Source organism: Belonocnema kinseyi, chromosome 7 (assembly GCF_010883055.1).
Source record: "Belonocnema kinseyi isolate 2016_QV_RU_SX_M_011 chromosome 7, B_treatae_v1, whole genome shotgun sequence".
NCBI classification, from domain to species: Eukaryota; Metazoa; Arthropoda; class Insecta; order Hymenoptera; family Cynipidae; genus Belonocnema; species Belonocnema kinseyi.
The window spans coordinates 73,215,878-73,229,494 of record NC_046663.1 but is presented as its reverse complement, the minus strand read 5'-3'; the positions used below and the strand labels follow the sequence as shown (position 1 = coordinate 73,229,494).

Sequence of the window (13,617 nt, the reverse complement as noted above, 5' to 3'; positions counted from 1 at the left end):
ATAAAAGATGTAAAAAAATATATTTTGACAATCAATTCCAACGGCATCAGCCGGTAACGTTGTACACGCAAATACGAAACCTGGCGGCCACTAGGCAAGGCTTTAGAGATTTCGTATTTTCGTGTACAACGTTAACGGCTGATGCCGTTGGAATTGATTTTTAAAATATATTTTTTTACATCTTTTATTATTAAGCTTTGTACTTAAACGTATTTTTCTTTCGGCTCTTGCATTTCTCAAAGTTTGAGACCGATATTTTATGTATAAAAAAAGTTCGAACGTTCAAAAAATGTTGAGGTTCAGAAAAAAGATGAAATAATTTTCAGTGAAGTTCCTACCAAAATGCAGTACCTAAACGTACTTTATTGTACTCTAATACATTTCCCAGTTTCAGCTCTATATTTTATTTACAAAAAAAGTTCTTAGGTTCAAAAAAATATTCAGTGAACTGAAAAACTGTGGTGGCGCCCTAAATGCGTTATGAGGAGTCGTACACTTAGGAATAAACTACAGTGGCGTAGCTAGGGTGAGGCGAAGGGGGCCGCTGCCCCGGGCGCAAACGCATGGTGCATCAAAACGATCTTTGAAATGAATGCAGATTTGAGAATTATGGGCGGCAAATTATTTTTGGCCCCGGGCGGAAAATTTAGTAGCTACGCCACTGATAAACTATCTGTATTACGCAATTCTTTGGTCGCTGCGATATATACCTCTAACGTTGACGCAACACAAATATTTGGTTTCTGCTTAATACAAGGTAATTCTAGTAAGGGCTGCAGTTTTCCAGGGCCTGAGGTTTTGATTAACTCCGGTATTTTTATCGCAATTCCCGAACGCGTCTTAATAATATTTATGATTTTTAATAATGTAAAACTTTGTATCCTGTGTCCCGTGGAAAGGGCTAACAGCATAATTGTTTTTTGTGACAACTTACTCAAGGTAAGTGTGTTAGATGGGGACTAACCCTCTAAAGTGGCTAGAACGTCGTTTGTATCCCAAACGGTATCATATAGTGGTTCCCTTTTTCCCTTTTTTTGACAGAAGCCCCAGCCCCACCATTGTTTTAAGCCTACTTCATATTGGTTCAACGTTGAGCTGGATGGTGATGCAATCATCAAATCTAATGATTCCACCGGGTTACCTTTCAGTCTAAATGCCGTCCTGAGACAATCCCTGATATTAGAGAAAGACGTGCGCTCAGGGGATGTTCTGTCCTGAAAGGAGACGAAACTAAATTTTTATTTGGCTCGAAGCACAATATTTCACTCGTAAGCAGTGACTTAAAGATCGGATACCAGGGTTGTGTGGACCAGTTTGGTAATAATACAATTCCCTGAGTTCTGTCCTGAATAACTTTTTTAAAGTTTGGAAATCTGGGAAAATCGTTGAAAGGCGTAGAAAAAAAAGTTTGTCCAGTTAATAGTAAAAGCATCGACTGCCAAGGCTTGTTTCTCAGGGTACCACAATACTAAGTTGTTACATTTTTTGTTATAATACGATGCAAAAAAGTCGACCTCTGGATTGCCAAATTTCGCGAAAATTTCCTGAAAGGCTAAGTTTGAAATCTCCCATTCTGTATCTATATTTTTGATTCACGATAACTGGTCAGCTCTTGCATTTTAAGCGGTCGTGATATAAGATGAAAATAGCCTATTATTTCGCCTTTCTGCCCATTCCCAAATTTCGCTACTCAGGGTGTTGAAATGCTACGAGCATTTCAACACCCGGATTTTTACCGCTGTTCTAAGATCCACGAGCTTAAAGTGTTCCGTGGTAATAAACATATTTAACTCTTTTAAATTAATGATAAAACGATTTGTACCGTCTGACTTTCTAACGAAGAAGAATGGAGAAAGAAATTGACCTTGAACCGGATCACATTTGCGAATAGCTTTTTTCTTTAACAATTTTCCAATCTCTTTTTCCATCGACGCCCTTTCTTTTGTTGAAAGATCTTTAATTTTACGAGGAACTGTTTGAAAAGGTTTTTCGTGAAAACTGATCTTAGACCCTGATATGGCCTCCAATACAAAGCGATCGGTAGAAACTTCGTGCCACTGTGTTACGAAACACTTTAAATTTCCCGCTACTGTACCTACATTTAATACTTCTTGTTGGGAGTTCCCCTCTTGGTTTGGCTCTGGTAGGGTTGACGTCCGTGATTGTAAACTCGGTTCGAGCACCCTCCTCTCGATGGTTGTCGTCTCGCTTGTCCTCTCGATTGCGAGTGCCAGTTGTTGCCTTTTTGGTATTGGCTTTGCCAGTTTAAATTCATCTGTCTCGCAGGCCACTTGTTTGTCTTGAACTTATTCATAGGGGGCTTCCTCAGAGTGTGGGCAATCTTTTCTATCGACCTGACCTCTTTGAACTACTCGTACAGTTTCTCGCCAGATAGGAATTTCCCAGTTTTATTCTCTTTGATAACATTCTTGACGGGTTTGGTAATGCCTGGTTGAATAAACGCAATCCTGGCTTCCGTAAGTTGGTGATGTAGTCCCACCATTAATCCCCGACGTCACTAAACTGCTTGATGACTTCCCGCACATCGAAATCACCCGTGGGTTGATTCAACACAGTAGAGAGTGCGGTACCTAAGGCGACTACCGCGGAAGCCAGTCTTTTCTGGTATCCGACGAAATATTCATCTCTCTTTTGTCCCGACTCAGAGAGGGTAAATTTAATTTCTGCATTGCAGGCCGGTGTTTCCAATATGCCGGAGTCCGGGTACTTTTTCAGAAATTGTTCTGCGAGCTCTTGGTCGAGGTCTTTTTCTTCTACGGACAATAAAAAAAGGAAGGAGGATAAGTTCTGATTTCTTTATCATTTATTTATATATTTATTATCGTATTCAAATTAAATTTACTACTTGGATGCTTCATTCGAAAGCACTGAATAGGAAATAAAACCTGAAATAAATATAAATAAAAGGCCGTATATAATCCCATAAAATGTATATTTTTCAAAACTAGAGAGCAAATAAAAATTAAGTCTCACTTGCCAGGGTTGGTAATGCATTTTAAACTCGACTTATCAATATTTATGACATGTAAACATCAAACGCTGACCAACTGGCTGAAGGTGATTGCACAACATACATTTCGCAGAGTGATAGTCAATCGATAAAAAATTGTCATGTTGCAATTGATAACGTGGTGGTAAATTAACATAAAAATACAGAGGTAATGAAATATTACCTTTGTCGTTCCATATATTATTCAAGAGTATAACAGCGATAGATAAAATATTTAGACGTCAACTTGAAGATCTAGAGCTGATCTAAAAACGTCTTTTAGAGATTCTTTAAATGTGTTAAATAGAGAGCAATAGTTCCGTAGATTCATTTGAAATAAGTTACAATTTTACATTTATCACATCGTTAATGCTATCGTGGCCTACTTTTACAACAGAAAAGGCACAGCAATAATATTGGGGGTCCATCAACTTTCTTTATGGATTATATTCTTTGCGAATATCGAAGCTTAAATCTTGAACACTTCCTTAGAGTACTGTGTCAGCTGGGTGAGTCTTCTTCGATTAGGATCTGTGAAAGAAATTGAAAACTTTGTAAATTGTAATATACCGCTGTGAAGTACTATTGAGAATGGTTAAATTGCGATACGCCATCTGGTGACAAAAATCCGAACAAGAAAGAATAAGCACGATTTTGAAGATGCATTTTAATTTGTGCATAAAAGTGTTTTAACCATTTTTTTGAGTTTAAAGTATTTATTGGATAATAAAAATAAGTCTTTATCGAAAACAAAGTGTCTTAAATGGAATTTACATATTATACAGTGAAAATTCACACTTTGACAAAAATGTTTTTCTCAACAAAAAAAAAAAAATTATTGTTCTCTTTATTGTGATTTTCAAAAGATTCTAAACTTAAATGGACTTATTTTGAAGCGAAAATGAACACAAAAGTAAATTTTGATTAGTTTATGTATAAAATATTTACTATTTAAAAATCTGATCTAAAAGTTAGGTTAGAAATCGTATTTAAATTCCAGTCGTCTATTATTCGTATTCTTGGCATAATATGGATAAATTTTTTGCTACATACATTGATTAAAGTTTGTTTAAGCTTACAATGCATTGAAACTCACATGAAATAATTGTATTTTTTTTTTAAAAACCTATTTCACAAAAATATGTTTTTTCACTGTATAAGATGGAAATTCTATCTAAAACTATTTTTTTTAATGAATATTTGTTTTCAGCATTCAATCATTCTTTATTTACACTTCACAAAACAATCGTAAAAACACTTTTATGTAAAAATTTAAATGCATGTTTCAAATTGTACCTACTCTTTCTAGTTCCATTTTTCGGTACCATGTGGCGAAATGGTAGACCACCATTCCCCATAGATATATCCAGTATGGGTTTATTTATTTGTGCTCATTTTATGAGAATTTTGAATACTCATAGAGGAAGGTATTTCCCTAACAACAAAATAACAAAAATGGATACTTTCAACCTTTTTTACGCATATGTTTCTGTTTTACCGAAAATCTTATTTTCAGAAAATCAGAGGGCCCATCAAAATGTAAATCGCTGCGTTTGTTAAAATGAACAACTTTTAAGTTACGGTGGTGTTACATTCCAATTAAAAATTAAAGTTTTCTTCATTGAAATAATGTAACTTTTTTTTTAATTTTTAAGCCGCCCTTGATTATAATCAAGAATTGAGATCGAAAATTCGTCAACAGAGCAATCCACGCGTCTCGAAAACGCGAACAATTAAATAAAATGCAGTACTGCTAAATTCCAAATATAAAAAAAAACCTCTTATAAACAAGAAAAATAATTTTTCTAACAAATTCAAAAACGATATTGGTACGTTATGGTACATCATGCAATGTTCTTAAGTTGGGCAATTGATGCGTTTCATGGACGCGAACAAATATATTATATACGTTACTCTTGTTAAAAAAGTTTTCCTCGCATCAACAAGATAGAAAATATATCTAAACGCAAAAAACTCTGGGATCAAGTTATATCGAAATATGTTAACAAATTATAACCAAAAGAAGTTCAGTTTCAACCAAGAAAGAAGAATTTTCTCAGAAAAGACGAATTCTCCATCAGTTAAATGAAACGCATACAAATAAACAAATTTTTAACAACATAGTTTAACGCTCAACAAGAAAGGTGAATTTTAAAAGAAATGCACCAATTTTCATCAAAATTGTTGAATTTTGAAGCCAAAAAGACAATTAATCTAAAAAACAGTTGAATTTCCAACCCCAAAATATGATTTTTCAACAAAAAAGTTCATTGTCTGCCAAATAGTTACATTTTTATAAAAATAGTTTAATTTTTAACCAAGTTTCAACCAAATAGTTGAATTTTCAACTAAAAAAGATCATTTTTTAACTAAAAGGAGCAATTTGGAACCAAATGTGGAATTGTTAATTTGTCAGTTAAAAACATGAATCCTCAACCAAGAAAAAATAATTTTCAACAAAATGTTAAATTTGTCACCAAATCGAATTTTTAAATAATATTATAAATCTTAAAAAAAAAAAAAAAGAATTGTTAATAAAGTGACGCAACTTTTAACCAACTAGTTGGATTTTTGAAGAAAAATATGATTTTTTAACCAAACAGTTACATTTTTAACGAAATAATAAAATTTTCAACCCAATATTATGATTTTTAATCAAACGAAATGAATTTTAAATCAAAAATGTAACAGTGGACTTTTTAACAAGGTCTTTTCCAGGTTATCAAGGTCAAGAAGTTAGGTTTTTCCAGGCGTCATTTTTTTTACATCAAATAATTAAATAGCCGTTTGTTTTAGATGTGAAATTTTGTTTGAAAATATTTTAAATCTTTGAAATGTTTAAAAATTTTCGGAAATCTTTGACATATTTGTGAAAGATTTCTTTAACCTTTGTTTGAGAATTCTTTAATATTCGTTTATAATCATTGACATATTCGAAATCTTTTAAAATCTAGGAAATATTTTGAAATCTTTGAAATCGTGTGTAATGTACCCTTTTTGAAATCTTTACAAATCTTTTATTCGTTTGAAATCTTGGTAAAATCTTTTAAATGTTTATGAAATCTTTGTAAAATGTTCAAAATACTTCAAAATATTTTAAAAACCTTTTGAAATCTTTAGTAAGGTTTTGTAATCTGATGTACACTCAAAAACCGAGTGGTGAAACCCTTGAATAATTTGTTACAATATTAAAGTTTGTTCATTGGGAATGCTTAGACTGCAATGTACCACCTGGTGACAAAACTCCTAACTAGAAAGAATAGGTACGATTTTAAAGATGCATTTTAAATTGTGAATAAAAGTGCTTTAAAGATTTTTTTGTGGAGTTCAAAGTATTTATTGGATAATAAAAATAAGTATGTATCAGCAACAACGGGTTTCGTATTAACTTTACATATTATACGGTGAAAAAAAAAACAATTTTTTGACAGATAAACAAAAAAAAAACAATGATTGTACTATTTATTGTGACTTTCAAAAGATTATAAACTTAAATGGACTTGTTTTGAAACAAAAATGAACTTAATGTAAATTTTCATTCATTTATATATGAAATATTTACTAATTAAAATCGGATTTAACATTTAGGTCAAAATTTTTATTTTTATTCCTATCGTCTATTACTTGTATTCTTGCATAATCTGGATAACAGTTGTTGCTACCTACATTAATTAAAGTTTATTTAAACTTACAACGCATTGAAACTTAAAAGAAAAAGTGAAATATTTATTGTTTTTTGTAACCTATTTGACAAAAATGTGTTGTTTCTTTCACTGTTTGAGATGGGCATCATCTATTGCACTTGGGCAATAGTTGAGTTTTATATCATTTATTGCATTTTCAAGCTCAAAAGACGAGTTTTCTAAAAACCAGTTCAATTTTCTACCAAATTGTTGAACTCTATACCAAATTGTTGAATTTGCTAGCCAAAAAGGCGAATTTTCTTTAAAACTGTTAAATTTTCAACCCGTGAATATGAATTTTCAACCAAAAAAGTTAATTTATAACAAATCAGTTTCATATTCAACAATATAGTTAAATATTCATTTAAAAAATTAATTTTTAACAACAAACATTTTCAAAAAAATTATGAATCTTCAGCGAAAAAAGGACCTTTTAAGTAGTTCCGCTTTCAACCAAGAAGTTCAATTTTTAACCCAAAAACATTAATTTTCAACATTAAATTTAATAGTTGATATTAAAAAAAAATCAATTTAAAATAAAAAATATTTGGATTTAATTTTAAAAAATCGATTTTATACCAAACACAACGAATTTTCACCAAAATGCATATATTCTTTCCAGATTTTTTAATTGTTGAGCCGAAATTATGCATTTTATACAAAATAATTAAATTTCAACCAAACAGATTAGTTTTCTATTAAAAAAGACGAACTTTTGACAAATTATCTCAATTTACAACTAAATACTTTTAACAATGAACGCGATGTTTATCCAAATTTTATTTGATTAATTTTTTATTTATATTTTTTCGTTTCTAAATTATTTCCAATATATAAGAAATATATCATTTTCTTTGAAATAGTTTAACTTTATACCAAATTGTTACATTTTCACGAGAATCAGTCGAACTCTAGAGCTAAAAAATGTGCTTTTTTCACTGTATAAAATAGAAATTCAATCTAAAACTATTTATTTTTGATGAAGATTTGTTTTTAGTAATTAATCATTGTTTTATACTTTCCAAAACAATCATAAAAACACTTTGATACAAAAATTAAAATACATCTTTAAAATTGCACCTACTCTTTCTAGTTCCATTTTTCGGCACCAGGTGGAGAAATGGTCGACCACCATTCCCAATTGCAATCTATAAAATAATTGGTAAAGTCTACACAAAAATGCCTAGAAATCTATTTATGCTGCAATGAGTAAAATATAAATTATATCTTAACAAATAAAATACTCATCATTAGCAAAATTTGTTCCAAACGAGATGCTTCTTTCATAACATACTAAAAAATTTAAATTACTTTTCGCATTTCAACCAAATAACTGTTTCAAAGGGGAAAAAGATTAATTCGAGGTTTTCGCGAAAAATTCAAGGAGATTTCCAGGTTTTCAAGATGCTAAAAAATGCAAGAAGAATTCCAGGTTTCCAAGGTCTATGGATATCCTGGTACAGCTGCAGAGCAACTCATATTTCGCATAATGCGCCAACTTTGTTCAAATGTTTTCATCAGGAAACGTATTAAACGTACTAAATGTTATCTAAGTTCATAACGATGCCTCCACTGATCACCCTGTTGCCAACCGTAGTTTTTTTGTGCGACCCCCCCCCCCCCTAATATGTTCACGAATTGTTATGTATTTTTGAAAACCGAGAATGCTCACTTCAGATAAAATGGCCCAGTTTTCACTTTCACTGTGAACAGTTAAACGGAGTACTGCAACCCTTCCCAAACTTTTGTCCACAGTGCCGAGGGCAATTCCGAGAGCATCGAATTTTCCTACAATAATATATCCATCTTCTGTTACGTTATTATTATTTCTATTTAAAGCAGCCAAGGAATCAGGGAGAATCTCAACTGTCGTATTGTAAAATTTGTCCGATGGGTGCTCAGGATTTCCACTTCTGAATAAATACCTGCGTACAAAAAGTTCGTGAAAGACTTTTCTGGTTAGCAATTAAATCGAGGGAAATATAATTATCGAACTTTAATAGTTACTTCTTTATAAAAATAGGACGAGTGAATTTAAATTTCAAATGATCTCCAGGCTGTGGCAAAAGTCCCCAAAAAAAGGTTTCACCCTTGTAAGCTTTATACAACGTGAATTGTTTATAAGGTTTGATCTGCGTTTCGACTGTCGCGTCTGGATTTACGTGGGAGTAGAAGAGAGTTATCTTTCCAAACTGCTTGTCCTACAAAAAGAATATTTAAAATTATTAATTGCGGCTTCGCAAATTAAATCACAAGTAAAAATGAAATGAACCCTAGGATTTAAAAATACTGAATAGATTTAAAAAGGGTACCTTCAGTTTCTGAACTTTTCCCTTCAAGGAGGAATGAGTGCCGATATGCTGAAAGAGTGAAGGTTTGTAATGCATCCATAACTGTGCTTTGGCAATCTTGCAATGTTTCTGGAGAGAAAAGTTTTAAATTAGTTTAAAGCAATTTATCATTTCAAAATCAAGTCGAGAAATAGTTATGGTTCAAAACTTACAGTGTCTTTGTCAAGACTGCAAACCTTTGTCGAAATTAAATGATCCAGCAGCCAGTCGACGGGTTTGTCGTTATGAAACATGAGGAAAAATTGAACCAGCCAAGGCAATTCCGCACATTTGAACAGTTTCCCTACATTGAAAAATATTTGAGATATATATTTATCATTAGGGGGCCGCTAAATAACTACAGTGGGAGGGGGGGGGCGAAAAATGTAACATCACAAGTGTAAACTATAAATGTGAGTAACAATTTTTCGCAATGTTTGAAAAAATCAAAATTCGGAATTTATTTTACAAGTAAAGTATCTAAATGCGACTTCAATCTCAAATCTATTTCGGTTCGAAATTCGACTATTTTATTGAAAGTTTAACTATTTTAATGAAAATTTATTCTTTTTTAGTTTAAACTAATAAGTGTTTAAAATTTAATGCCAATTCTTTTTTGTCAATAATCATAACATTAAATTCTTAATTGAAAATTCATGTTTTTTTCTATGAGAATTCAAATACTTGGTTAAAAGTTGAAGTACTTTGTTTATATTTTATTTTATTGGATTAAGATTGAACTAATTTAAAATTTAGCTACTCCATTGTTGAATAAAAATTTATCGTTTTTAGTTGAAAATTCAACTATTCAGTTTTTTATTTTGAATTCATATTTTTTGGTTAAAAATTCAACTACTTGATTGAAAGTTAAACTACTTGGTTAAACATTCTTTTTTATGAATATTTAACTATTTTGCTGAACATTGTTTTTTTGTATGTTTAAAATTTCATTTTTTTGTTGGAAATTTAAGTATTCAATTCTTAGTTGAAAAATGATTATTTTTAGTTGAAAATTTTTCTATTTTATTGTAAATGCGTCCTTCTGGTAAAAAATTCATCTTCTTGAACCATGTCTTTGGTTGAAAATTTGACTATTTTATTGAAAATCTATTGTTTTTTTTCATGATGAATACAAATTTTCTCAAATGCAAATTTAACTATTCCATTTTTGGCTCAAAGTTAATCGTAACTTTTTTTATTGAAAATTCACATTTTCGGGTTGAAAATTCATCTGTTTTGTAGAAAATTCGCCATTTTGGCTTCAAAATTAAAAAGTTGTTTGATGCTTTGCTTCTATCTTAAATACAAAATCTTTCTTAGTTAAAAATTCATACATTTTTGTGAAAATGTTATATTTTTAGTTAAAAGTGCTACTAAAAATTAATGTTTTTTGGTTGAGGATTCAACCACTTTGTTGAAAATTCGCCTTTTTTTTAATTTAACTGATTTTTATTTTCAATAAAAATCTTTTCACGTTAAAATATCAACTATAACATTTTTCGTTAAGAATTAACGTTTTTTATATCATGTTTAAATCTTTGGTTGAAATATCAACTATTATATTTTTAGTTGAGAATTAAACTTTTTTTATTGAAAATTCAATTATTTGGTTGAAAGATGAACTTCTTTACTAAATATTAATTGCTTTTGTTGTAGATTTAGAACTTTAATATAAATTCCAACTAATTTGTCATACATTTAAGTATTTTATTGAAAACTAAACTATTTTGTTAAAAAGTTTGTTTTTTTTTGGTCGAAAATTTAACTTTTTTATTAAACATTCGTCTTTTTTTATAGAAAGTTCGTCCTTTTTAAATAAAAATTAAACTATTTCCTAAGAAGTTCGTGTTCTTGACTTAAAAATTCAACATCTATTTAAAAATAATACTGTTTCTGGTTGATTTTTAATCTTGCTTGTTTAAGAACTCGAATAATTGGTTGAAAATTTATCCCTTTTGTTATAAATTTGATATTTTTTTATTAAAAGAGCTAATGTTTCGTTAAAAATTAATCTAATTTGGCTAAGGATTTAACTACTTTGCCGAAAATTCGTTTGTTTTTTACATCCTCACCGGCGAAGGCATTAGATTCGTGTAAAATCTGCCCCCCCCCCCCCCCCCCCCCCCCCCCCCCCCCCCGTTTTTGCACGATAACTTTTGAAAGAATTGACAGATCGGATTGACCGTTGGTATACTCTTTTAGTGTCTTGAATTAAAGGGCAGGTTCGTTAGCCAGCGATTTTGGATAAAAATTAAAAAAGTGAAACATTTTCAAAATATTGGCGTCTACTTTTTTTGAGATTCAGAAATTCTCTGTACGCTTATTCCCAGTACTTAAAAATACGAACATTTTCTTCAAATCACCTTTTTTGGTACAAAAAAAATTACCATAGTTATAACACTTACAATATTTAAAAAATCAAATTTTGACGGGACAAAAAAAATGAAAAATTCTATTTTGCGGTCAAACTATGCAAGATAAGACAAATGATTTGACAAAATTTGTTCACCCAGAAAAGGTCTACTAATTTGTTATTAATCAACTTTCATAGGATGCGTAGTTTTTGTTTTATTCGTGAAAAATAAAATTAAAAATGAAATTTTTGGAAAAACGGCGCAAGGTACAAAAAAAAATTAACTGACAAAAGTTGTTCACCACAAAAGGATCTACAAATTCTTCAATTATAATTTTAAAAAAAGACGAGTAGATTTTCTTTTAATCGTAAAAAAAAGATTAAAAATTAAATTCAATTTATGAAAAAACGACACAGGAGACGAAAAAAAAGGTAAAAAGATACGTAAATTTATTAGAAGCTCTTGTTTTGAAAATGCATTTAAAAAAGACTTAAATTGTTTGTTGAAATTCGTCTTTTTGGACAGAAAATTCATCATTTTGGATTGACAATTCAATTGACTTTTACCAAATTCTTCTTTTATTTGGCTTGATGATTCAAATGTTTGTTATAAATTGCAACGTTCTGTGGTTGAAGTTTAACCTTTTTTTTTTTAAATCGAGCGTTTGGTAGAAAATTCAAATATTTTGTTGAAAATTCTTCTCTTTTGCTTGAAAGCTGAACTATTTGATTGTAATATTTGGACTAAAATTACTTTTGTCTATTTTTAATAAATAACACTATTTTATTGCAAAATCACCTTTCTTTGTTCTTAATTTATCTTTTCGGCTTTAAAAGTCATCTGTTTCCTAAGAAATTAAATTTTTTGTCCTAAGAACCAAATTCTTTCGTTGAAAATGCATCTCTTTTTGTAGAGAACTAATCATTTTCTGGTAAAAATTTAACTATTTTGTTGAAAATGCAATATATTTATATTCATTTTCAATATTATTTTTATTTGAGGTGTTTACCATGACGTAGTTTTTAACCGGTGTCTAAATATATAAACATTATTAATAAAAATTGATATAATAAGAGACTAACCGATAAAGCCCAGTTGGCAAAAATCCAGAACAAACCAGTGTTCCCTGGAACTAATTTTCTGCAGAGCGAAAGATTTCATCGTCGAAATGAAGTTCTTCTTCGCTAAGATGTCGTCTTCGAGTTGAACGTAAAAGGTTCCTTTTGTTTGGGCATAGGACATGAGGAATGCAAAATCCAAATTTTGCTTTGATCTCCATACCACGCGTTGATGATCGTCGCCGAGGGTGTCTCTTAATTTTGATAAATCGGGATAGTAAGAGGAGGATGGAGATATCACGTCTATTACTCCAGATTCGCATTCCTCTGGAAACCTACAATAAGATGACATAAATTTATGATTAATTTATTTTCGAAGAAAATAATAGTTTTAAAGAGATTAGTTACTTACTGTACTTCAATTTGTTTCGCAGTGTAACTAACGAAATCGATATCACTCTGTAACAAAAGAGATTACAACAAATTATTACACATTTTTTATTCTATTATTCAATATTTCAAAGTGCAACAAAAAAATACGAATCTGTTCAGGAACTTAGAAAATTTTCATTGTATTTTTCTGCATTTCTAGAGAGGTTTAGGTATTCAACAAAAATCTTAAATTTAGCCATAGGAATTAATTTACAATTTACAACTATTACATTAAACTAGTATAATTTAAAATTATTTGTTACGAAGCGAAATACAAATTGTAGTAAATATTTTTTATTCATTTCATAAGCAACAATATTTTCTTCTCGAATATGACATTAGAATCCTCGACCTTGAATTCATTTAGAGCTTACAAGTAAAACACGTATTAAATTTAATTTCCTATTTATCACAACTCTGATTCTTTAAAGAATATAACAATTTCAGCATCAAGTACAAAAATGCGTTTTAAAAAACTTTTCGGCGATTTTTAAGTTTGTCTAAATAATTTTTTGCTTGAAAATAAAATTAATTTAAAACGTTATTAAAAATGATTTTTTAAAATAATTTTATTCATTCTTCATCATCAAGATGATGGCAAGACAGTACGCGTTCCGCATTCAATGTGTGATTGACTAGATCACATCAGGCAGAAATTTTACCGCCAAGGTTCGAAAATTCGCGCGCGAACTCCGGACCCGTTATCACACACTTAACAAGTCAAAGCTGCTGACCATCAGGCAGCATATT

At 30.4% G+C, this 13,617-nt stretch overlaps 1 protein-coding gene across 1 annotated transcript in view; it reads right to left on the bottom strand.

Moving 5' to 3' along the window:
• Positions 1-2,936: 2,936 nt before the first annotated feature.
• Positions 2,937-13,617, bottom strand: part of LOC117176154 (alpha-1,3-mannosyl-glycoprotein 4-beta-N-acetylglucosaminyltransferase A) — a 16,380-nt gene continuing 5,699 nt past the window's right edge. The window contains exons 3-9 of the mRNA XM_033366238.1: positions 12,848-12,894; positions 12,460-12,770; positions 9,197-9,327; positions 9,006-9,113; positions 8,701-8,894; positions 8,366-8,618; positions 2,937-3,541 (exon numbers count right to left, since the gene is read on the bottom strand). Coding sequence (XP_033222129.1) covers positions 3,512-3,541; positions 8,366-8,618; positions 8,701-8,894; positions 9,006-9,113; positions 9,197-9,327; positions 12,460-12,770; positions 12,848-12,894 — 1,074 coding nt within the window. The 3' untranslated portion in view covers positions 2,937-3,511. The remainder of the gene's footprint in view (positions 3,542-8,365; positions 8,619-8,700; positions 8,895-9,005; positions 9,114-9,196; positions 9,328-12,459; positions 12,771-12,847; positions 12,895-13,617) is intronic.